This window comes from Vespula pensylvanica, chromosome 7, assembly GCF_014466175.1.
Source record: "Vespula pensylvanica isolate Volc-1 chromosome 7, ASM1446617v1, whole genome shotgun sequence".
Taxonomy (NCBI): Eukaryota; Metazoa; Arthropoda; class Insecta; order Hymenoptera; family Vespidae; genus Vespula; species Vespula pensylvanica.
Window position 1 is genome coordinate 2242675 of NC_057691.1, and position 24465 is coordinate 2267139.

A 24465-nucleotide genomic window follows, 5' to 3' on the forward strand; every position below is an offset into this window, starting at 1 on the left:
ACAGTGCAGCGAGAGTACATTTCGTTTCATTAAGTTTCTCGCGATTCGAATTTATGAAAGAATGTTTCATTCGTAGGATATACAATTTTTGAAAAAAATGAAAAAAAAAAAAAAAAAGAAAAAAAGGCGATGTTGACTTTTATTAACAGACTGGCAAAATCACGTCGTACTACGAACGATTGTAGATTGTACCGGTCACTCCAAAAGTCATAAATTTTTGTCGATTTCGATTTCGGTCCGAAACGAAGTTGTGAGAATGGGTCGATATTCGTTCTGCTATGAACTCAATTTAATTTTGCATGAAACGCAAAATGGACTTTTGAAAAGATGATCTCGTTATTGGTATACCAATAATCGATTGGGTTTGCCGAACGAGTAGATCGAAGAGCAAATAAAAATTCAAATCGTTTGACCGATATATATTTCCCGTTGATATTCGTTGAAACGTACATAATCAATAATTCTTCTTTTTTTAACCGCATTAAAAGTACGAACGATCTAATCAACCGAATCCCAAATTAATAACGCTTTTTTTTGATTTTAAAATCTTTTCAAAACTTCGTACGGTTTCTATTCGTACATGCATCTTTGATCACGATCAATGTCGTTAAGATCGATGGATCGATTAAAATTATTTATATCTACGTAATTATTTATGTCTACGTACTATATTTCTCTTTTTATTACACCATTTGGTAATATTTTCGAATGGTCACATATCGCGATCTCGTTTTTAAAATTATACCTATGTCAAAATGTTCGAAAAAAAGAAAAGAAAAAAACGAAAAGAAAAAAAGTGGTAATAAATAAATAAAAATGAACAAAATGTAACTCGCAGCGTTAATGTTTTGCTCTCTTTCGATTGCACTTTCGAAAGTAATTAATTTGCACGTGTTACGCATTCGCATGTATATATGTACATTATATTATATTCTACGAATTTTTAATTTCTCTGTAACAAGAAAATTCCAACTACATTTGGAATAAAGTTATCTACGAATGAATTATTTGTCGAACATCAAAGTAGATCTCTTTCATGTAGTCGTCGTATGATAAACGTACCTATTCGATAAAATAATATACGAAAAGAAGCGGATAGTTTAATTATTCAGAGGTCAAAGAGCATCTTCCAAATAAATTTCTCTTTTGACGAAATAAAGAAAAAGAATTGATTAGTTATTGGACAAGAAGTTTATTTATCCACGAGAACTTCCAAGCACGAGGCTTAGCGTTGCGTCGGATTCGTGTAAGATGGCACTACGATATAAAAAGATGCAGTCGATAAAGAAGAAATTTATCGACGTGCTCGCATCGAACAAAATGTACCCGGAAGGCAAATTTCATATCTCGTTTCGTTAATATCCCTCTAGTCGTCATTGCGAATGAAAATTCATTTATTATTATTTTTTTTAATAATAAACCATCGACTCGTGATATCGTTACGGAAGAAGAGAAACGCGTACATACAAATACATACATACATACACATATATACATAAATAAATAAATAAATAAATAAATAAATAAATGGAATGAATGAAATAAAAAAAAAAAAAAAAATTGTAAATTTACCTCGCACTCATGGCCGGAGAATAACATTACGCGAAACGACCTTTCGCCCCTCGAAAAATATTGTTACATTTATTTTTCTTTTTCCACATATTATCTCGTATGAAATATTAAAGTTGAATGATGCATCGTACTGAGTTATACAGCATAGCATTTTGCAGCACTTACCGTACTTCGTGACCGACTACGACAGTCCACCCTCGACGACGTCTCTTATCTTTTCGCCGCAACGCTTCCGCGACGCTGAGCCTTTCCATGATTACTTCTTTATTATTATGAATGCGTTCGATACTACGACGTTTTAAATCACCTTTTCTTTATAACTCTCACCGTCTTCCTCCTCCACGTTCGTTTCGTACATATTTTAAATAACACGATCAAATTTATTCGGGCAATAATGCGTACGTTAACGTACGCCCCATCAAATAAATTTATTCGAAACAAGAAAGAAAAGAGAATAAATGAAATATTTTCTAAAACGATCTCTCACACGCGATCTCCTTTTATCATTTATCATAATTATCTATTACTTTCCTTTCTTATCATTTTCTTTCTATTCTATTTTATTCGTTCTTTTATAACTCATCCGATAGTTAACCTTCTTCCTTTTATTTTCGTTAAGCCGCGTACATCTAACATCTCACACGTAAAATCAACGATCGCATTTCCTTGTCCCCAAATTCGTCTTATACCAATCCTATACACCAACAAATAAAAACTATCTATCTCTCCTACGTAATCGATCAAACAACACGACACGACACGACAATTTTCCACTTTTAACGTTTTCGCGCGGCACGATTCCGACCGTCGTCTTACCTTCGCGAAAATAAACTGGCGACACGATACGACACGACACGATTCTCTGAGATCAAAGGTATAACACGTTGTTGAGAGTCCAAGAGTAATTTGTTGTTGACCGATTATTTACCAACATCGATTAGAAATTCCCGAAGGAAAATTCCGGTATGAATCGAGGTAACGAAATAGTCGGTGAATGAGTGAAAGAGAGAGAGAAAAAAAAGAAAGAGAGAGAGAGAGAGAGAAAGAAAGAAATAAAACGAATAAAGAGATAAGCATCTGAACATCGCGACGAACCGCACAGGACTGAATGTCGTATTGTATTTATAGAGCGACTCAGATTATTTTGAACGTCGTCGTCGCTTTTCTCACGTATACGTCGTTTCTTTCCCCGTTACTCTCGCGCACATAGAAAACTACTATGTTTTTTCCCCTTTCTTTCTTTCTTTTTTCATTTTCATTTTCTCTCCCTCTCTCTCTCTTTCTCTCTATCTCTCTATTTATCTCCATCTCTCTCTCTCTCGCTTTTGCTCTCTTCCAGTCAACCCCCCACCTCGACGAATTTTGTTACCCCCTTCTTCTCTTTCGAATCATCGAAAAGAAAATAAGTTTTCTTTCAAGATCGCTCGAGAGATAAAACTAATGATAAAACAGGTCGGTCTATGAGACGTGTTTTATCATTGATGATCGATGGAAAGAGAGAAACGAATAATTTTTATGTTCGGTTTTTTCTTTTTTTTTTTTTTTCTTTTTTTAGAGACGAAGACCATTTTGTGAACGTTCGAGTTCGTTAAAGGAACGAAAGCTCTGTTACGTATGTCTTATTTTAATGATCTTTTTTCTTTCTTTCTTTTTCTCTCTTTTTGTACAAGACCAATTATTTCTATCTTCTTTGTATTTCCTTTCCGTGTAACACGTCAAACAAGCAACGCTAATTATTCGTAACCTTTTCAATTAATTATCGGAACGATCAGAGAATTTTTTTAATGATAGTATTTAATAGAAAATAATGTAATACGTAACGCGAATCGTACGACGGATTTAGACAAAAAAAAAAGAAAAAAGAAAAAGAAAACGAAGAAATAAAAAATTAGATACCACTGTCGTGGCGTACCTTCGAAAGAATGTTTTTTATATACGTCCACTTTGGCAACCCTCGCCAGTTACATTTTATTAGTCATACGAACGTCAGAGCAGTGAATCTTTCTCTCACATCTTTACGACCAATCACAGAAAAACAGTAAGTTAAATGCCATTTTTCTAATCATTTGACACAATAATATCTTGGAAAATATTCGATAGAGATCCTTGAAAAACATGAATTTAATAGCTTCTTAGTTCTTTAGATTCGTTGGAATTTCTCTCAAGAACATGCATTATAAATATACATTAGAACGTGATTCATCGTCTAATTCGTTACTCTACAATTCGACATATTAATGAATTTCGAAACTTTTCTTCTCCGTCTGTGATAATTTAATAGATTTAAAGATTCAATGTTTTCAATTCAAAATTTGATGTTGATTGTAATAGATTATCTATTATATACTATTATTCTGTTATATATATATATATATATATATATATATATAAAATTTGTATTTTTTAATTCGTAATCGACAAATTATATGACTAATAAGCAAAATTGATAAAACTATTTATCCTCAAGGTTCTTTATAAATCAATAGCAAAATTTTGAGTTAGAACATTATGAAGTTTCGTATGTGGGTCGCGCGAAAGATAAAACTAGAAAGGAAAACGAAAACAAAAACAAAAAAAAATAAAAACAAAAAAGTACTATATATATATATATTAGCGTAGAAAAGCGAGCGATACAATCCCGAACTTAAAAGTATTTCTTCAATAAAACTCCGAATAAGGCCAAACTTTTCTATCTTAGCTAAAGTAGTAGTCCATACAAACGTGATAAACAAAACCAACGCGTTGATCGAAATACCGATTGACGATTGTAACAACGTGAAAAATATTATTTGATAATATCGATTGTACCGACATCGTTACTCGAGATATAACAACAAGATTTATGTATATAATATGTAAAATATAAATTCGAATTCGTTTTATCAAAGAAAACTTACAGATCTTGTTAACAGATCCAAACTTTTTCTCTCGACTATTCAATAAATAAGTAAATAAGAAATAAAGAAAAGAAAAGAGAAAAAGAAATACATTCTTTAGCAAGCACGTGTTGGTTATCGCGAGAATTCGGCATGTTTACAAAATATTTGCCAGTCAACCCAACAAATATAGATTAATCTGATGTTCGAAATGCATGCCAAGGTTTCTTCTTCAAATACAACACACGTCGTCTCTCTATATTTATTAATACACAGAAATTTTACCGATGCCGATAAAGGAATTAATCATCGTCACGATCAAAAGTATTACGAGGATAAAAGGAAAAAAAAAAAAAAGAAGAAAAAGAAAGAAAGAAAGAGAATAAAAAAAAATAATAACAATAAAAATAAAGATAAAAAACGAAGTATGCAAACTTCCAACAACGACGTCGTCTCTAACATTCATTGATTGTTCAAACTCGAAAGCAATTTGCACGGAGAAACATGAAACAAGTTGTGCGTGTAAATTCCATCCTATTCCTACAATACTCGTGCAATTGAACTTTTTCAAAACTTTTCCCATTAAAATGACGATCCTGTTTCTTTGGAAAACTTCGAAATACCGAAGATATCATAGTAATCCTCTTTATTCATACGCGTTAAATACAGAAAAACGAAGAGAGAGACTGGTCGCATCTCGAGATATATTTTTATGTTATAAAAGTATTACAAAAAAAGAATACAAAATAAAAATAAAAAAAAAAAAAAAAAAGAATGTAGAACAAAAAAAAAAATAAAGAATAACACCGATAATCATCCGAGCGGGTAATCGAGATTGTTTTTTTTTTTCCTTCTCCTATTTTTTTTATTTTTCATTATTATTATTATCATCATCATCATCATCATTGTCGTCGTCGTCGTCGTCGTCATAGTCGTCGTAGTCGTCATCGTCACGGATTATCTAGAAATAGATTTCACGACGAGCTTAAGGTCGATCGATTATTTATTATAGTCGAGCTGAAGGCGTTTTAGATAGATCTTGGAAGAACTTCGTCTATCCTCGAACGCATATAAAATCGTGGGAGTTGAGTGGCCAATTATAATGTCCGTATTTCGGGAATCAAAATATCCTTCATAGCGGTGGTGGTAATGGTGATGGTGGTGGTGGTTATGATGATGACGATGACGATGATGATGATGATGATGATGATGATCAACTACGGGAAGGGAACGACGAAACGGGAACGTCGTATACTTAGAAATTAAATTTTTCTAACCACTCGCGTATGAACTTGGCAAGTTTTCCTTCGTGTATTATACCACGTGATGCAAGACAACTATGATTCAAGAAGAATCATAAGATGTCCAGTCGGTCGTTTAGTTTTGTAAAATTTCTTAATATCGTATCAAAGATTAGATTTATTTCGTAATAAAAATGAAAGGTTATATATATATATATATATATATGAATGAACGAACGAACGAACGAAGAACGTACGTTCTAATCGATCCAGTAGAAATCGGCGAATCCATCATAGAAAACGAAATGACGCGAAAATTTGTCGAATCTATTTATGTCAAAACACGATCGTTATTAAAGTTATCATAGAATCTTTAATATCTTGTACCACCCACCTGTCGGTTCATTAATAACCTTCAAGGTAGACAAACGATGATAGAAATCGCTCGAAATCGGTAAATCCAAAGCCAGTAACTGGGACACAGCCTTGTCACAAAGAGAAGGAAAGACGGTTATTTTATGGACAACTTATTGTTTCGTTACGAGAAGACAAATGTTTTGACCCGATTTCTCGATGGGGAATAAAACCGGCAAAAAAATGTACGACATTCTCTATGCGTGACTGAAATATCAATTTTAACGCCGAGGAAACGAGTAACGCGTTCACTTATGAAAAATTTCTTCAACTTCGATAAGATATCTAGTCGAATATGAAATTTTTCATCGTACGACGAAATAAAATTCGACCAAGTTTCGAAAAAGTTCGCGAACAACTTCAGAATTCTACTTTTTCTACAACGACCAACTTCACGATAATGTAGCAGCGAATCCAACGGCCGAAAAATGAAATTCGAGTTTCTATCGTGAGTCGGTAAAGAAGAGAATAGTTAGCGTTTGCTATCGCGCCATCTCTTGGAAGGAATAGACAACCGTGTCCGACCTAATACAGACCGTGACTACTACATTGATTCCTATCGAAACCCAAAAAGAAGGAATCTGTAAAGAAATTATATTAATATACCTAAAAAAAAAAGTGGATAGTTTAAATCATCGAAAATACAATTCATTTCGAATTCTACTCGGTGTAAATTTTCTATCTAATAAAAGCGCAACAAGAGAGGAACGAGAATAAAAAAAAAAAGATCAAAAAATCAAAATACAAATACTCGGAGGTCCATTGATATTCCATTAATAAATTAATTAAAAAAAAAAAAAAAAAAAAAAAAAGAAAAGAAAAAAACTATTCGAAGTAAAAAGAAAGATTTATCTATAAATCAAATTTCGTGGGTACGTGTGGTGCAGCATCAAAAGAGGATGCATCGACCGACGAAAATAAAAACGATGTTGCGCTCAATTGACAATAAAATATTTGGGCAGTGAAATGATACAGAGAGATAGACAGATAGAGACAGAGAGAGAAAGAGAGATGCCGTTAACCCTAACAGCGTCACATCCAAGCTAATTTCGTTTCGAGTGGTGGCGAAAAGGAGTCCCGCTAAATTCAGATTCCCAATGATAAATTATCGTCGACAGGATGAGTCCGTGAATTTATTACGAAAATTTCTACTCCCTGTGTCCAAATATGAATTTTCAAATATAGCTCCGTTTCTACTTCTTTTCTTTTCTTTTCTTTTCTTTTACTTTACAAACAAACTAAGATTTGGATGCGAAGGAAAAAAAAAAAAGAAAAGAAAAAACGAGGCACGTTAATACGAAGCACTTTAGAATTTCTTGCAAGCCGGCAGACTTTGAAGTGCTAGTCGAGTTTAACAAAAGTCGTTCGATGAAACAAAGTGAAAAAAAGAAGAAAACGAAAGAAAAAAAAAAGAAAGAAAGAAAGGAAAAAAAAAATAAAGGGATTGAATACGTTCCACGTTTCCCATCACGCGCCGTTTTCCTGTGGCTTCGCACGAGTTCGTTTCACTTTTGCGAATGAGTCACAGTCGAACTGAATTAATTCGACGACAAGTTTAAATTGGTGACACGTGAAAATAGAAATTCGTTTTGGTACTATCCGAAAGATTCGATGATAGAAAGAAGAAAAAAAAAACTAAAGAGAGAGAGAGAGAGACAGAAAAAAAATGGATCAATCGTTGGGAAATTATTTTGTAATTTGGTTTATCGAAATACAATAATATTACTTTTTATAAAAAAAATTTTATTAAATTATAATCCTGCATTTTCGAATAAAAAATAAAAAAGCAACGACGAGAGAGTACATTTTTTCCTATATGTTTGTATTTCCCCATTCTGTTTTCTTTTTGCTTTTCATTTGTCGTTCACTCGTAATAATGTAAAAAAAAAAAATCAAATAAAAGATACTATACATCGTATAAAAGTAAAAACAGAATAACTCGAAGTCTGATTAATTGAAAAAGTTCATATTTTTCTGGATATAAACCACCAATGTGATTAATGGTCTCGAAGATCAAAGGGAATTGAAGAATGTCAAAAGATCGTAAAGGAGACTGCATAGCTATGCGCAAAAAGGAGGACAGATACTATATTACATGCTTTCATTTAACGAATAACTGACTGCTTGGCATGAAGGAGAAAATTTTTAAAAAATTGCAATCATATATATATATATATATATATATTCTTTTTCTAAAATAAAGTACGTATAAAAAAAAATCATTGAAAGAGATTTAATTAAAAAATTAATACACTTCACGAGTCAATCGAAATTTTGTAAAAAAGATTTTTACGAATTTTCTAAATTCTTCTATTTCTTTTCCACATTTCGATTCAACAAATTTTACGAGCTACAAGCAAAGTAGCCGCAAATAACATCAACAGCAGTATCAACAGTTAACGTTGCCAAAAAATATTAAGACGTCGCTTCTGTTTCCAGTATAAACTTCCTTTATGTAAATTATGATTGCCAGCTAGAGAATGCGTTTCTATAATACATACATACATACATACATATATATATATTAGATGTATTATACATTGTCAGTCCTTAGTACAATCTCGACGAAATTACAAGAAAATATGTACACATCACACACACATATTTATATATATATATATATATATATATATATATACACATATACGTGTATGTATCTTTCAAAGAGAACTTCTAACACCTTACATATAAATATACGATAGATTAGAGAAGAGAGAAAGAGAGAGAATGATACCACCATGTATCGAAGCCTTACAAGAAAATTATCTTCGTTTCATGCCAGTGTCTATCCACTTAACGATTCTCTCTGGTTATTTTCGATATATACATATACTGTTGTCTTACATTTCCCGTTAAACAGAAAACAAACATTTACGAAAAGCATACTCATAATATTCAAGCCTTCTAAGTATCGTGTTCTTATCATTCTAAGGAAACTATATCACCTAATCCTTCGTTACAAAGTAAGACTTCTTTAAACATTCTCTTATATTACAAGCGAACGAACGAGAAAGAGAGAAAGAGAGAGAGAGAGAGAGAGAGAGAAAGAGAGAGAGAATGAGAGAGATGGAGAATGAGAGATCTTGTTAAATCTTTCAAAGCAGGTCACGCCAAAGTTTGCACGTATTTCGTACCCACTATAATAGAAGCTGCGAATTTACTATTACTAGTTTAAGCAGTAACACGAGTTTCTTCGAAAAATCACTAACGAAAAAACTTCGTCTTTCAAATAGATTATTTTGTTTGCACGATGTTACCGCGATCGAATCGATTATTTTTTATTTGGGAATGTGTATGCATGCGTACGTGTGTATGCGTGTTTGATGATATAACAATGATATATTATACAAAGGACCTAATCGTGAAAGACCGTCCTCGAAATTTTCTCCCAAAATTTGTCGACAAATTTCAAATTCTTGTGTCATTAATTCGACGATTAAAAAGAAGAAAAAAGATAGAAAAAAGGAGATAGACAGAGAGAGAGAGAGAGAGAATATTCTTTACAGATCTCTTGTAACGGAAAATTTTAATGAGACGTTTCAAGGCCATAAAAGGTATATCACAGCTTTATTTGAAGAGAACTTACCGGCACTGCCGGCCGCTGATATACTCTCGTCGCGAAAGTGGATTGAAAAAAAGATCACAAAAAAGAGAATAAAAAAAAAAAAGAAAAAAAAAAGAAAGAGAGAAAGAAGAAAAGAAAAAAGAAAATTAAAAAGTAAAATATTCCGACGATTTCTTTTTCTTTCCTTCTTTCTTTTTTCTTTATCGTGATAATTCGTAGATTATGATACGAATATTATTACATGAATATACATAGTTATATACGTATATATATGTATACACACTACATACACATACACATACACATACATACATACATAAATACATACATACGTCCATACATACATAAATACATACATACGTCCATACATACATACATACATAGATGCATACATATGAGTGAGATGATCAATTCGACGAGTGAATTCCATCATCGGAATTTCAAGCTGGAATCTCAATTCGCTCGCATATTCCTATTAACATAGCGATCGATGAAAAAATATATATTCGATAACGTTGTCATCGCACGAGGCTTTCACTAATCGATATATCGATTGGAATCGATTTTACGTAAAAATTATCATATCGACGATGCGATCGAATCTTTCTCTTTCTTTCTTTTTTTCTTTTTGTTTCTTCTTTTCTTTCTTTTTTGTTGTTGTTTTTTCTTTTTTCAAATTATACCTGAAAAAATGAACTATTCCCTTGGAAAATGATGTATCGTCAAAAATGTACCATTACGCGAAATAGGAAGTCAATCAATCGAGAGTCGGATTAAGATCGATTAATATCCGGTTGTCCGATCCTTTCTAAAACTCGTACTTTCGACATAATTCCCAAGAAAATCTGACAAATCAACGTGAGATCTCATAAGAGAATCAACGGGTCGGAAATCATTACTTCCGATGATTCGATTAACAAGCGGACTTTCCTCACGAGGAAAAGCACAATAATAATTACCGTTCGGAAGCTCTGACGAACTACGAAGATGGAAACTTAATGAAAAGTTACGAACAGATATTGGAAATTAATTCGTCTACGACTAAATCTCTACTTTCATTTACACAGTATATAGTACATAGATATAATGCACATATATAATCGTACATGCACGCATACATACAAACAGACGTATCCTCAAGTTATATCTTTACAACTCAAATATCTTACATACAATTTCCTTATACCTTTTATCGTTTTCTCCCTAACATCGTTTTTCACAAAGGGAGACTTTTAGGAGATATCAAATACAATCTCGATCCTGTTTGAAGGAAAAAATTCATCTTGGAATTGAAAGTATCTCATTGGATGGAACTACAATAAAAGAAAGAGAAAAAGAAAGAGAGAGAGAGAGAGAGAGAGAGAGAGAGAGAGAGAGAGAGAGAGAAACGACCTGTCTATCTTTCTATCTTTTCGAATACAATGTTAAAAGAAAAAGAAAGAAAGAAAGAAAGAAATATATATATATATATATATATATATATATATATATATATAACAAGAGAATAGGCGATCCTTTACTTCTTTAATTCTCCAGAGAAAAGGAACATATACATTCGTAGAGTGTATATATATACACACACACACATATACAAGCTAACGGAAAGCGAGTATGCCAATGTCGAAGATACAACCTAGGTGGTAAACTTAGTTATTCAAGTGGGCCCCGTGTGTTAAGGGATGAACACTGGAGTGAGCGAGAAAGATGTGGTTAGGTGCTTTCGTTGGAAAGCTCTTTGGAGAACGTTTCAGGACCGACGGTCGATACTATCGAAGCTAGCTTTAACCATTCGCCATGTGTTTTCGTCCGGAACGAAAACTCGCCAAAGCTCTTGCGATCCTTGCCTTTTCATGATTTTCACCAAGGAATCGTGATACGTTATAAACTTTGTTTCCATCTTCATTTCTGATACACGAGAAGAACACACGGACTGTTTGAATATTCTTCTTCTTTTTTCTTGTTTCGTTTTCTATGCTTTATCTACTGTTTCTTTGAAATGTTAATTTAAGTTAACAAGAAATTGTTAACTTGAATTTCTTCAAGGAATTTCTTATCATCTTTCTCTCTTTATCTCTCCATCTCTTTTTCTTTCAATTAACTTAGACGTTTTGAGTAATATAAAGAAAATAGCAGCGGAATAGCTACGAATTCGTAATAAAGGCACGATTTAGGTACGTAGAAAGAAAATTTCTTCAATGTGGCCTTGAAACGTAAAACTAATTCTCTCTCTCTCTCTCTCTCTCTCTCTCTCTCTGTCTGTCTCTCTTTCTTTAAAAGAAATAAAGAGAGAGAATGAGGCAATAAAGAGCAATTCGCGAAATTTCATAGTTTCGTCGCGCTTTAATGCTAAGACAACAGACTTATTACAGACTCTAGGAACTAAATTACCATTGGAAGCTGACCTTGAGTTCTTTCATCCACTGCCGCCAAAGAGAACTAAAGAGAGAGAGAGAGAGAGGTCCTCTTGTTGACAGATACTTTTGAAACATTCGCTGGCCGACCTACATTGCATACATCCTCCTCCGTACGAGGATGACTCGCGAGTCATACACCTAACATGCTTTTTTCTCTTTCGAGATGGTTCATGCATTCAAATTGTATTGAACATGTGCATTAAATAACTTAATAAATAACTAAGGTTCTTCACCTTCTGTGTGTGTGTGTGTGTGTGTGTGTATCTTCTCTTTTCCTTTTTTTTCTTTTTTAATCTTTTTAGTTTCCTTTTTCTTTCTTCTCTTTCTTTTATCTTTTTTCTCGGCTTTGTCATTTTCTTTCCAACCCCAATACCCTTTCTTCTTCTTCTTCTTCTTCTTTTTCTTCTACTATCAGATAGAAAAGGAACGAACGAGAAAAGTTTGAAAAAAATTGTCGAAACTCAATTACCGAATACGATCATCGTCGTGGAAAAATCACTCGAGCGAGCACGGAATTCATTTTCACCCTCTCGTGCTCTGCCAAGATTATTATTAAATCCGGAAACATAAACGGTCCACGCGCTCGGCGTACGTTTCGCCTCTGAGTTTAAGCGAAACGCGTCGAAAGTGTCTGTCTAATTATAAAGCGACGAAAATTTCGTTTCCGCGTTCGGACGTCCTTGATGTTGGAAAAATTGACCAAGGACGTTACGATAAAGACGAGAGGACGATCCTTTTGGCCACGGGGGAGGAAAAAAGAATTTCTTTGTTCTTTCATTTTTTCCCCCTTTTCTTTTTCTTTTCTTTATTTTCAAAAAAGGGAGATCATCTATTTAACTTGTCCTCGAAGAAGATAATTCATCCATCCATCCATCCATCCATCCATCTTTTCATCCATCCATCCATCCATCCATTTATCTATCTATCTATCTATCTATCTATCTATCTATCTATCTATCTATCTATCTATCTATCTATCTATCTATCTATTTATCTCTTTTTCGTATCTCGAATAAACTTCTTTTATTATTTTCTCGAATAACTCGAGACTATAACGAGATCAAAGTTCACTCTAATAATTTTCTTCTGTATACTTATCAAGAATGGCAAGATCGCGTGCAGCAATTCGCATCCCAGAGTTCTACGTTCTGAGGAAAGCACGACCGTGAGAGCTTTGTTTTACTAGGTCAAGTTCCTCGGTACGATCTCTCTCTCTCTCTCTCTCTCTCTCTCTCTCTCTCTCTCTCTCTCTCTCTCTCTTTATCGATCTATCCATCTATCTATCTCTTTCTCGCAGTCGAATAATTCAAGCTCGCGAACGAAAAGACAAATGATAAAGGGAGATCGGTGGAGGTGGAGGTGGAAGGGGAATAGATTAGGACGAAAAAAAAAATAAAGGATATGTGAAAATGGAATAACGAAAAGGAAGTTGGCCTAGGTCTCTCTTATATCCTATATAAACGTGAGAAACACGCCCATACGTTTCCAAATAAAGAGTCTCGAACACAATCGAGGATGGATCGTTATCTTCGTAGATACGTCGAGAAAAATAGAATCGATATTAATCAAAAACTAGTAGAACAACTCTCGGTGATAGTTGTTACATTACCTCGAAGACATTCTTCGATCTAGGCGTGGCGATCAACGTCGAATAACGTATTATCGATAAAACTCCAAGAACTGGATAGCTTCGAGTGGATATATACGATTTACCTATGCTTTATACATGACCTAGGACAAATAGAGTCTCGGTTTATGTTCGATGTTCTCTGGTCGACGAACAATATAAATTTTTAGATCGACACAAAACGCTACTCTCTATCTCTATGCATCTATCTCTTACTCTCGTTCTCTTTCTCTCTTCAGAAATGATTTATTTTTGTTATCTCTCTCTCTCTCTCTCTCTCTCTCTCTCTCTCTCTCTCTCTCTCTCTCTCTCTCTCTGTCTCTTTATTCTTTATGTTTTCTCTCGAAACGATATTTCTCTCGCATATCCGTACGTATGTAACTACGTTTGACAATTCGAATCCACACAAAACGTAACGAAAACTTCCATTATATTGAGAACGAGACTAGAGATCGTTTAAATTGAGAATTGACGTAATTCGACTTTGCTATGTATGGAAAAACGAAAACGAAACGCGTGAAAAATAGGAGACGTTGTTATTTTTCAATAAAGGGAGAAAATATCTGGTCGAAAACAAGGGAAAGGTAATTCCCTCGGTAAAATCGAATCTCTACGCGCACCGAATCAGTCCATTAATCGCTCGCGAAAAAGGTCGATGACTATGGATGAAGATTTTGAATGATACATGCAAAATTTTCTTTCCTTTCCCCAACGCTCGTACTCGATTAAAACAGAACGCTTCCGAAACGTTTTTTTTTTTTTTTTTCGTTACCTCGTGTTATATACAGTCGAATAAATTTATTTTGATAATTACGAATATGATCATAAAATCGATCGACCGCGATCGATCGATCAAATTTTTTTCAACGCTATATAACTATATATATTGTACGTTTATTCGTCCCACGTATTTAATTTGATGAAGATACTCGCTAATTTTAATATTACGACATGTCGACAGTTTAATAATCCTGGCGCTTCACCAAACACGATTAATCAACGAAATAGGAGCGCCATGTGTGATCGCGAACAACGGATTCCACTTCGTTTATATTCCGAATAAAATTTTGCCAAAATATGTATGACGGAACACGAATGACCAGCGCCATTTTAAATTTATATAATTTGCTTGATCACTTTATATCGTTTATTCATAGAATAGCAAAACGCGCGAGGATATTTGAATTTTCCTTAAGCTTTCCTTATTTCTACGCTTTCAGATACGACGAAGTTAAGAGAAAGAATTACGAATTAATTCGATTCAAAATCTCTTTAGAAACTTTTCAAACGCGTGAATAAAATAATCGTCGGCTTAATTATTATTTGAAAAAATTTTTTTAATCTTTCCTTTTCTTTCTCTTTTTGTTTTTTTTTTTATTAATAATTAAGACGATATCCTTTGACATTTTCTCCTGTCGATAATAAAAAAAGAAAAGAAAAGAAAAGAACAGAAAAGAAAAACAAAGAAAGAAAGAAAGAAAGAAAGAAGAAGGAAAAAGGAACATCTAGTTTCGAAAGACCACACCTGTTACGCAAAAATTTATATGCTACCCACAACAATCCCGAGAGATCTATTTCTTCTCTCACTTTAATTAGTTTCCTCCTATTACGTAATATTATTATTACCAGCAACGAAAATCATTTAATTTCGTTAAACATTCGTCCTATGTAAACTATCGAGTTAGAAGAATACAAGATATTCGTATAGCTACGAACAAGATTCGAATGATATATTTAATTAATATATTATGTATGCGAATAATACGAAACATAACAACTAATTAAAAAAAAAAAAATAAATAAAAGAAAAAGAAAGAAAAAAAAAAAGAAAACAAGAAGAAGAAGAAGAAAATGACATGCAAGAACGAACTTTCAGTTTGAGATCTCGAGACTTCATTATCCTACAAATAACATACACGTGGATTATTAACGTGAAACGAAGTCTCGTACATTATGAAACGATCGTAAACGATCGATGATCGATATCAGGTGGCGACATCTTAGAGTGTTAAAATGCGCCGCAGCACGCTTTCTCGATCGCAAAATAAAAAAAAAAGAAAAAGAAGGGGGGAAAAAACGATCAACACGTGCGTGAACGAGCGTAACGATACTATCGTGCATATATAAATAACATAAAAACACTGAACGAACAAAGACAGACAGACAGACAGACAGACAGACAGACAGACAGAGAGAGAGAGAGAAATAAATCCACGCATATATTTTGCAGATGAACTACAATCGTCGTTTTTAACGACGTACGTGTTTGTACCTAATAGCAATCGTTATCATCTAATAGAAAATATAACGATAATGATTCGATACGAGCAACAACCGGATAACCTTCTGATCACAAAATTGCACATTGCACGTCGTTCACGTACGGTTCTCTTCGCGTTCACGGTAGATACACACACACACACACACAGAGAAAAAGAGAGAGAAAGAGAGAGAGAGAAAGGAAAGACATTCAACTATATATTTACAGTCCTGTGCACACATATTCGAATGTCTGTTACGCGACTTCTTTTTCTAACTACATACAAGACGCGGAACGCATACGGATTCTCGAGGTCGTTCTTACAATTAGGCGCCTCTCCCACACAAGGAAACGTTTTATTTTATTTTCTTTATCTATTTTTTATTATTACATGCACGCGAATCCTTGTCGTCGAAATCCTTATTCACGAAAGTATTCTTTTTCTTCTTCTTCTTCTTCTTCTTCTTCTTCTTCTTCTTTAAAACTTTCATCTTCGAAATCCTCCCCCCGTTAACTCGATCTTTGTTCATAATACACGCTCGAATTTCAAACTTTCAATATCATCTTTTGAAAGTTCGATATTTCTTTTATCCTTTTCTCTAACTTTGAAATCGATCGTATAAGTGCTCAACCTCTCTCTCTCTCTTTCTCTCTCTCTCTCTCCTGTCTCTCTCTTTTCTCGAGTTGAGAATAATCGGAAAGAAATGCTCGATTTTGCGTACTCGCCGCAAAATTTGGCCGGATTCGTGATCGGAGGAAGGGTGTCGCTCATTGGTCGAAAGTGCAGTCCCGTGCAGCCACCGGCAACGGCAGGAACCCGCTTCGTATCGATCCCTTAGGACCGGAGACTCTCTCTCTCTCACTCTCTCTCTCTCTCTCTCTTTCTCTTGCTCTTTCTCTTGCTCTCTCTTGCTGTTTCTCTCTCTCTCTCTCTCATTCCAGTAGTAGCACTCCCTTTCAAACATATGACATGTCCATGTCTCTACGTTTTCGCATCGAATCAAATTGCAAGGACGATGTATCCCATGGTTCACTGATTTCCTTTTAATGTGACATAACATTCGAACTTAACGGCTAGTCCATTGCTTGAGAGAGAAAGAGAGAAAGACATGGCTAATAGAGATAAAGAAAGAAAAGTAGAATTTATGTGTGGACTCGACGAAAATGATGATACAGTATTTGTTGCTTTTATATATATATATATGTATGTGTGTGTATGTATAAGCCATACGGATCAGCCGACTACAAAAATATAGTTGAAAACAGCTGCTTTTAAATTGGTTTCATCCTCATACATTTCTATATACGTATTTCAATTCGTTATTTCGAAACGGAGATCTTCAATCTCCTCGAGATTAATTCCCACCTCTAGAAACTGGAACGTCGAAGGATCAGCCCTCCTTTTGGACATCGTTATTCCATATAATTCGTTATTTCGACGAGACTATTATTCCCATACGAATACGATCTATAATCTTGACTATTCAACAAATAAATCATTTCATATAATCTCTATAAGTTCTACATGATGGTCTGTCGAAACGTAAATTTGAAAGAAATCGATAATCGTGAGAAAAAGAAGAAAAAAAGAAAAAGTAAAAGAAAGAAAAAGAAAGTCTCATTGTCTCGCAAAAAAAAATCGTTTCTTCGGAGAGTTCTTAAACTTTTATACGAAAAAGAAAGGAAAAGAGGAAAGGCAAAAAAAGAAATGGAAAAATAAAAAAATGAAAAGTAAGAGAAAGAGAGAGGAAAGAACCACGGAGTTTCTTCATGCGTCAATTCGCAAACTTTTCAAAAGTTCCTTTAAAGAATCCTCCAAATCGTTTTTAAATATCGTTTTAAAAGAGGAGAGCGTCTCGCTTCAATTCCTTTTCTTTCTTTACCTCTCTCCCTCCACCTCTCGCATACTCATAAAAAAAAGAAAAGAAAAAAAAAGAAAAAAATTGTACTCGTTCGAAAAAAAAAAAAAACTAAAAATAGTAACAACAACAACAATAATAATAATAATAATAATAATAATTACGATGATAATTACAATAATAATATTAGATATTCAATGCATATAGAAAAAGACAGGAGATATTAAACGAATTCTGTGCTACTGCGTTCGTTCGTTTCGCTTTATCGCGAAAACTATGTAAATTATAGGGTAGACATAGACGTCCGATCGATAAGCGCTTTTAATGTCGTGTGCCTGGGAATGTAGAAAAACGAAACGAATTATTCGCGTTCGCTTCACGAGCTGTCCATTTTTCAAACAAATCGGAAGCAACGTGTGCACCTTTCTCCTTCCATCTCACTCATTCTCTATCTATCTCTACCTCCTTCTCTCTCTCTCTCTCTCTCTCTCTCTCTCTCTCTCTCTCTCTCTTTCTCTTTTTCTATATCAACTCCCACTGCGCTTTTCCTATTTTTGTGATACACGAAGTATTTTCCTGAAACTGACACTCCTCTTTCCACTATGGCCGTTGATCACCTTTTACTTTGACTCGACCTTCCCTTTTTTCTTTTACGTTACGCTTTTCGATTCAATCGACTCGCGATGGCCTTTGGAAGATGTAAAAAGAGAAAAAATAAAAAGAAAATAGAGAAAGGATTAAAAAATAAAAGAAAAAGAGAGAGAGAGAGAGAGAGAGAGAAAAAAAAAAGAGAAAGAAAGAACCGAATAGGATATCTTTCACATGAGTTTTTCTATCAAAGCGTTCATTAAATTTATCTTCGATTAAATCGAAATTTACTTTGAATTTCAACGTTTCGAACGATAGCGATATCCTTTCGATGTTCTAACGCGACATTAGCATACATTTACAAAGTAAATTATTGAATAATAATAATTATTATTGTTATAATTACGAAGTTATGTAACTTTCCTCTCACGAGTATTTCCAAAACGATATAAAATACGACGGAGCGTTTTAAACGAGTTTGTTAAGAAAACTTAAAAAAAAAAAAAAAAGAAAAAAGAAGTAGAAGATAAACCATTCTTACAGGTTTCTCCTTGAAGAGAAAAACAGAAATATAATATATATATATATTTTTTTTTTCGCGTCATAGTTCTCGCACGTACGTTGTATCTTAGGAATGCGATCTCCTTCTCGTTGCAAAAAGATTTCAGAAAGGACTTTATCTTCGAAGGAAGTGGACGAAAAAACATCGTCCTACTCGTGCGTGGAGGAAGATGATAATAAGAGACTAAAGAAAAGAAAAAAAAGAAAGAGAGAGAGGAAGAGAAAGAGAATAAAAAAAAAAGAAAAAGAAATAAAAAAAAAAAGGACGAAGAAACTCGCTTGCGAAGGACTATAAATAAGAAGTTAATAAAACGAGCAAAGAAGTTCTTGACCTCGAGAAGGTCGTTCATATAAATGCCGTTCTCCGAATGCAAGAAGAACTTTACGAACGCACGTATAACTTGTGTAGTACCTTCATTCTGATGCATTACACTCGATTAACATGATCTTGTTATCGTAAGAACAACGTACAGACTCAAGGTAAGACTCGTAACTAACTATACTATATGCGTAACTAATGCAAGATTTGTAAAAACTGTTAATTTTTCGTTTAATTTTCTTTTCTTTTATTTCGTTTTCGTTGCTATTGTTTTCAATTCGATTCGATTAATCGTTTGAAAGTTAATATAATTTATTTTTATCGATACGAGAGGGACAAGGATTTTTGATAATATCGTTATTGATATATCCCAAGTGCAAACGAAAAAGTTATATTCTCAACTTTAACCGATTTATCATTCCATCGATATGTAAAAATAATTTCAACTATTTTTTAGTTGGCTACAAAGTGATACCGAACCGTATGTAATATACGACACCTGTATAAATACGCACACGTTCACACACAGAATACCAGAGTCACGAGTCGTGTTGTCGATGAAACTATACGCTTCGACGAACTCGCACACAACTTGTTTAATTACAGTTAGCGATGTCACGCCGATAGGAATTAACTGTAGCGTGATCGTTAATTACGATCCCCGCCGAATCGCGGATTAATTTTTATTTCGTCAAAATTCGTCATGGCAGCTCTAATGGTGGAACGTATGAGAAAGACTCCTTTTCTCGGACGTATAATAATCCTCGTTGGAAATTTTTCAAAAGCTATATCGTAGCATAGAGATTTTTTTACTTTTTCTTGCTATATATATATATATATATATATATATATATATATATACATGTGTGTACATACACACACAGCATATGTATAATACACAGAAAAGTATATATATATTATATATATATATATATAACGTCAGCATCCAAGTCGGCCTTATCAAAGTAACGTTCACTAGCAAACCCTCCACAGCATAAATTAGCGTTAATTCTAGCAGTCTGAATGTCGAGAAAAAAGTGGTAACATATTTCCCGCATAAAAACTAAGCAAATCCGCGTATATCCCTTGTCAACGTTGACATAACGTAGTTATTTTTCGCGCGACGTAGTTCGAGATAGTACGATCTGAAGGTTCGAAAATTTGTTAAAGGTAAAATTTGTAATTGAAATTCGTCTCGATTAAATACACCTGTACTACTACACCGTCATCTCTACAATCGATTTCAACCTTTTTAAAACGACGAATAGTATAAAGAACGACATTTCGTTCGGTTCGTTCGATCATTCGAACACGTAGAAAGAGATTTGAATTCTATGGTCTTTTCTATTTCATTCGAAAGAAATCCTTTTCAACGGAGACCGAACTCTTTCGATAAGATCGAAAAGACCTCATGATTCCTCGATGAATCGTAAAAGAAATCCGTAAGTAAGAAAGAAAGAAAGTAAGTAAGTAAGTAAGTAAATAAGTAAGTAAGTAAGTAAGTAAGTAGGTACTACGTAGTCCGATTAAATATCCTCGCTTTTCCTTCTTTAACATTCTTTTTTGCATCGTAACGTTTCGGTTATATACTAGTCGGTTACAACAAAAAATTCAAATACATACTTACTATCCTAGTCTACTTACAAGAGTTTCGCCTAGACTTTAAAGAGTACCAACGAAGAGACATGGATAAGTAAGAGTCGACTCACCTGAAACAAAAGAGGAAAGAAATTTCCATTAGCTCGAGAGTCCTGCTACCAAATTACATGGCCTTAACGACCACAAGGAGATATGACGAGAGAAAATAAAAAATAAAAAAAAAGAAAAGAGAGAGAGAGAGAGAGAGAGAGAGAGAAAGAGAGAGAATGTTTCTGATGTTTCAGTATTGTTTCAGAAATGACTTTTTCTTTTCGTAAAATGTGAACGATTTTTTGATATACGTATATACAACAATACGTACGTCTTTTCCTTTCTTATTTCGTCAATGACGATAGATGAAATAATTATCGTTTAATTTGATTAACAATCAAGATTCGTTATTTGCGTTCGAATCGTCAGAGTTGGACCGATCGAAGGAAGAAAAATAGAAAGTCATCAAGATCTTCGATCTATTCGTCAAAATTTCATGTGGACCGAGAAAAACGTTGGAACTTTCAACGATATTATATGTTTCGTCATATACGCTCATTCGGTTTTTACCAGGGTCGTAGAATAAATAGGGAAGACAAATAGATTCGAAAATGTTAGTTCAAGTCAATCGATAGAAGACTTTCTCTTTCTCTCTCTCTCTCTCTCTCTTTCTCTCACTCTTCCACAAGATCTGTCTCTCTTTCTCAACATCTTCTCTTCGAGACACTTCGACCGGAATAAAGATACGTAACTTCATCAGCTTCCATTGAAATAATTAAATGTAATTAAATATTGATCTTAACATTGAATAAACTAAAGAATAAATGTTAAAACTAAATAATGTCAAAAATTAAAGTTGAAGTATCGAAATTTTACACAGTTAACATAGGGCAATCACGAAGGTCGATGTTTTATACCTGTTCGATTGGAATACACCGTAGAAAGGATTTTAAAATAGCAGTCAAGAGGGCATTAGACTGTCTCTTTGAACGGTGTAAAATAGAGGAAGCACACTTGTCCTCGATCCTGCCTTTTATATCGTCGTAAGACGCAGATCTGTCTCGAGATACGTCGTTTCTTCCTGTGACGTAGATAAAGAGTAAGAGATAGGTAGAGCATCTCTTTTATCATAGACCAAAAAATTGACTATAACGTGTTCTATGTCGTATATCAGTTTTTAACAGGTGTCTTCAGAAAATTTCATTCGCTGACGTTAGCTTCCTTTGTATAGACAATTTTTTTATTTCACCTTTGACGCCGAAAAACGTAAATAAAAATGATTTCTAACGAATCAAATTATTATTACTTCTTTTTATTATCATTATTAGTATTACTATTATTATTATTATTATTATTATTATTATTATTATTATTATTATTATTATTATTATTATTATTATTATCGGAATACGTTTTAATTTTTTATCAAAGTCGAGAGGAAAATTCGTTCAACTAGATTATCGTTAGTCAATGATAACGGCAGAATGGAAGGACGTTAACTCGATTATTTTCCATCGTACGTCGAACGACTAGTCAGTAGTACATCATGTAATAATGAGTTTTCGAAAACATAACGTGCTCGCTCTCTCTCTCTATATATATATATGTGTGTGTGTATATATATATAATGATATATTGAGAAAACGTGGCATATATCCAATGATCGATTAATCGTGCGCGTGAATTTCCGTTATCAGGAACCCTTTGAAATTTATATTTGTATTTGTGTTGATATATACATACATATATGCCAGAGAAAGAGAGAGAGAGAGAGAGAGAGAGAGAGAGAGAGAGAGAGAGAGAAAGAGTGAGTGAGAGAGCGTACGAGCTCGTCATGTATATAATAGAGATTTACGCGCAATTGCGTCGGCACGGGAAGATCAAACGTATATCGAACCGTAACTAATTATCGGATTTTAATAGCCCTTACACGGCGTTGCAGTATCGTTTCACCAGTTTCACAATTATCAGCGAAAAGAAAGAAGACGAAGAAGAACGGTATAGATAGATACCACAAAGTCGGTCGATAGACAGAGCTTTCTATTTGAAGCTGGAAAAAAAAAGAAGAGAGGAAAAAAAAAAGAGATAAAAATTATAATTATTGTTACCGAGAAGGGACAAATTCGAGCGTAAAATATGAATAAATTATTATCTCGCACGTTGCAGCGAGACAGATTTATCACCGTCTCTGTACACGTGAGTAAAACCGTACAGCAGCAGCCCTTCCCAACATTGTGGTTTACCTTCTACGGAAATTGATGCGAGTGCTGTTTAATATGATTTATCGCTGTTATTGTATAAAGCGTAGATATAGATATTGGCGAATGAGAAATTTAAACAAAATAAAAAACAGAGAGAGAGAGAGAGAGAAATAAAAAAAGGAAGAAAGGAAAAAGAAAATCAAAACGGATAACAAGCGAACGAACAAACATAAAAGTTCAAAACTTTTGTCCCTTTAAAGAAAAAGAGAAAGAGAGAAAGAAAGAAAGAACAGAAATCACATGTATAACTACATCGTACGTTGAAAATTAATATATCGTATAGATCATAGAACCATATAAAATGAACTGAATGAAAATGAACGCGTTAATAGAATAAACACGCACCCATATATATATATATATACACATATCTTTGATATGGAAACAACGACATGATCTCTATCGTTTGTCATTACTCGAGCGTGTCTCTTTTCACGCAAAGTCGATATTATCCGTGTCGTGTATCAACAATACGAAGAATTCGTAGCCGTCGGCACGAATGGCTACTATGTTCTTTTTACGGACGGCTCGTAGAAACGTGCTAAGGTGACTCGATGATACCTACATGGATACATAGGATACATACAGACATACATACATAGATACAATAGATACATACATACATACATACATAGATATCTCGCGACGCGCCACTTCAAAATTCCACTCGCGTGTCCACGCTTTCGTCTTCTCACAAACACCGTTCTCTCTTCGATAGATCCCTCTCCCTCTCCACCTACCCCTTCCTCATCCCTTCCTTCTTTTCTTTCTTCTTATCTTCGTTTCTTACGCTACGCACGATCTTCTTCTCTTCCGTAAATTCCTCGATAATCACCTTCGCTTTCTTTTCACTTGAAAACGTTCGAATAAATGTTCGTAATGTCCGGACATTATACGTATAAATGTTTCACCGCTAATAACGTTTTTCATTAAACGTATGTATTTATCTTATACTTTGTTACGAATAGTATATCGTTTATGTGTACACATATATAAACATATTATAAATTCTAGCTTTTTAGGAGTTATAGAAGGTTATCAATTTTATATTTGACGTGTATTTAATACTATGTATATCGAAATGCGTGAGGTTTTAATAAAACGAGTCAATCGAAATAGAAGCTTTTCCAATTGAGCTTTCATCGATTTCGAGCGATACCACCACCTCGTCGAAAATTTCTACATTTGTACCCCACGCTCTCTGTCTCTGATTGTGGTTGAAAGTCAAAAAAGAAAAAAAGAAAAATAAATAAAAAATCAAATCGCCCACTACTCCTAA

At 33.9% G+C, this 24465-nt stretch overlaps 1 protein-coding gene across 8 annotated transcripts in view; it reads right to left on the bottom strand.

Annotated features, from left to right (window-relative positions):
* The window catches only part of LOC122630744 (cAMP-specific 3',5'-cyclic phosphodiesterase, isoforms N/G), a 315403-nt gene that overhangs the window by 134774 nt on the left and 156164 nt on the right, over positions 1-24465 (bottom strand). Inside the window, exon 1 of one of the 8 annotated variants that reach the window (XM_043815585.1) lies at positions 1738-2043. The exons of the other annotated variants lie outside the window; for them this stretch is intronic. Coding sequence (XP_043671520.1) covers positions 1738-1826 — 89 coding nt within the window. The 5' untranslated portion in view covers positions 1827-2043. Of the gene's footprint in view, positions 1-1737; positions 2044-24465 lie in introns of those variants that run through there. 8 annotated transcript variants of the gene reach the window in all.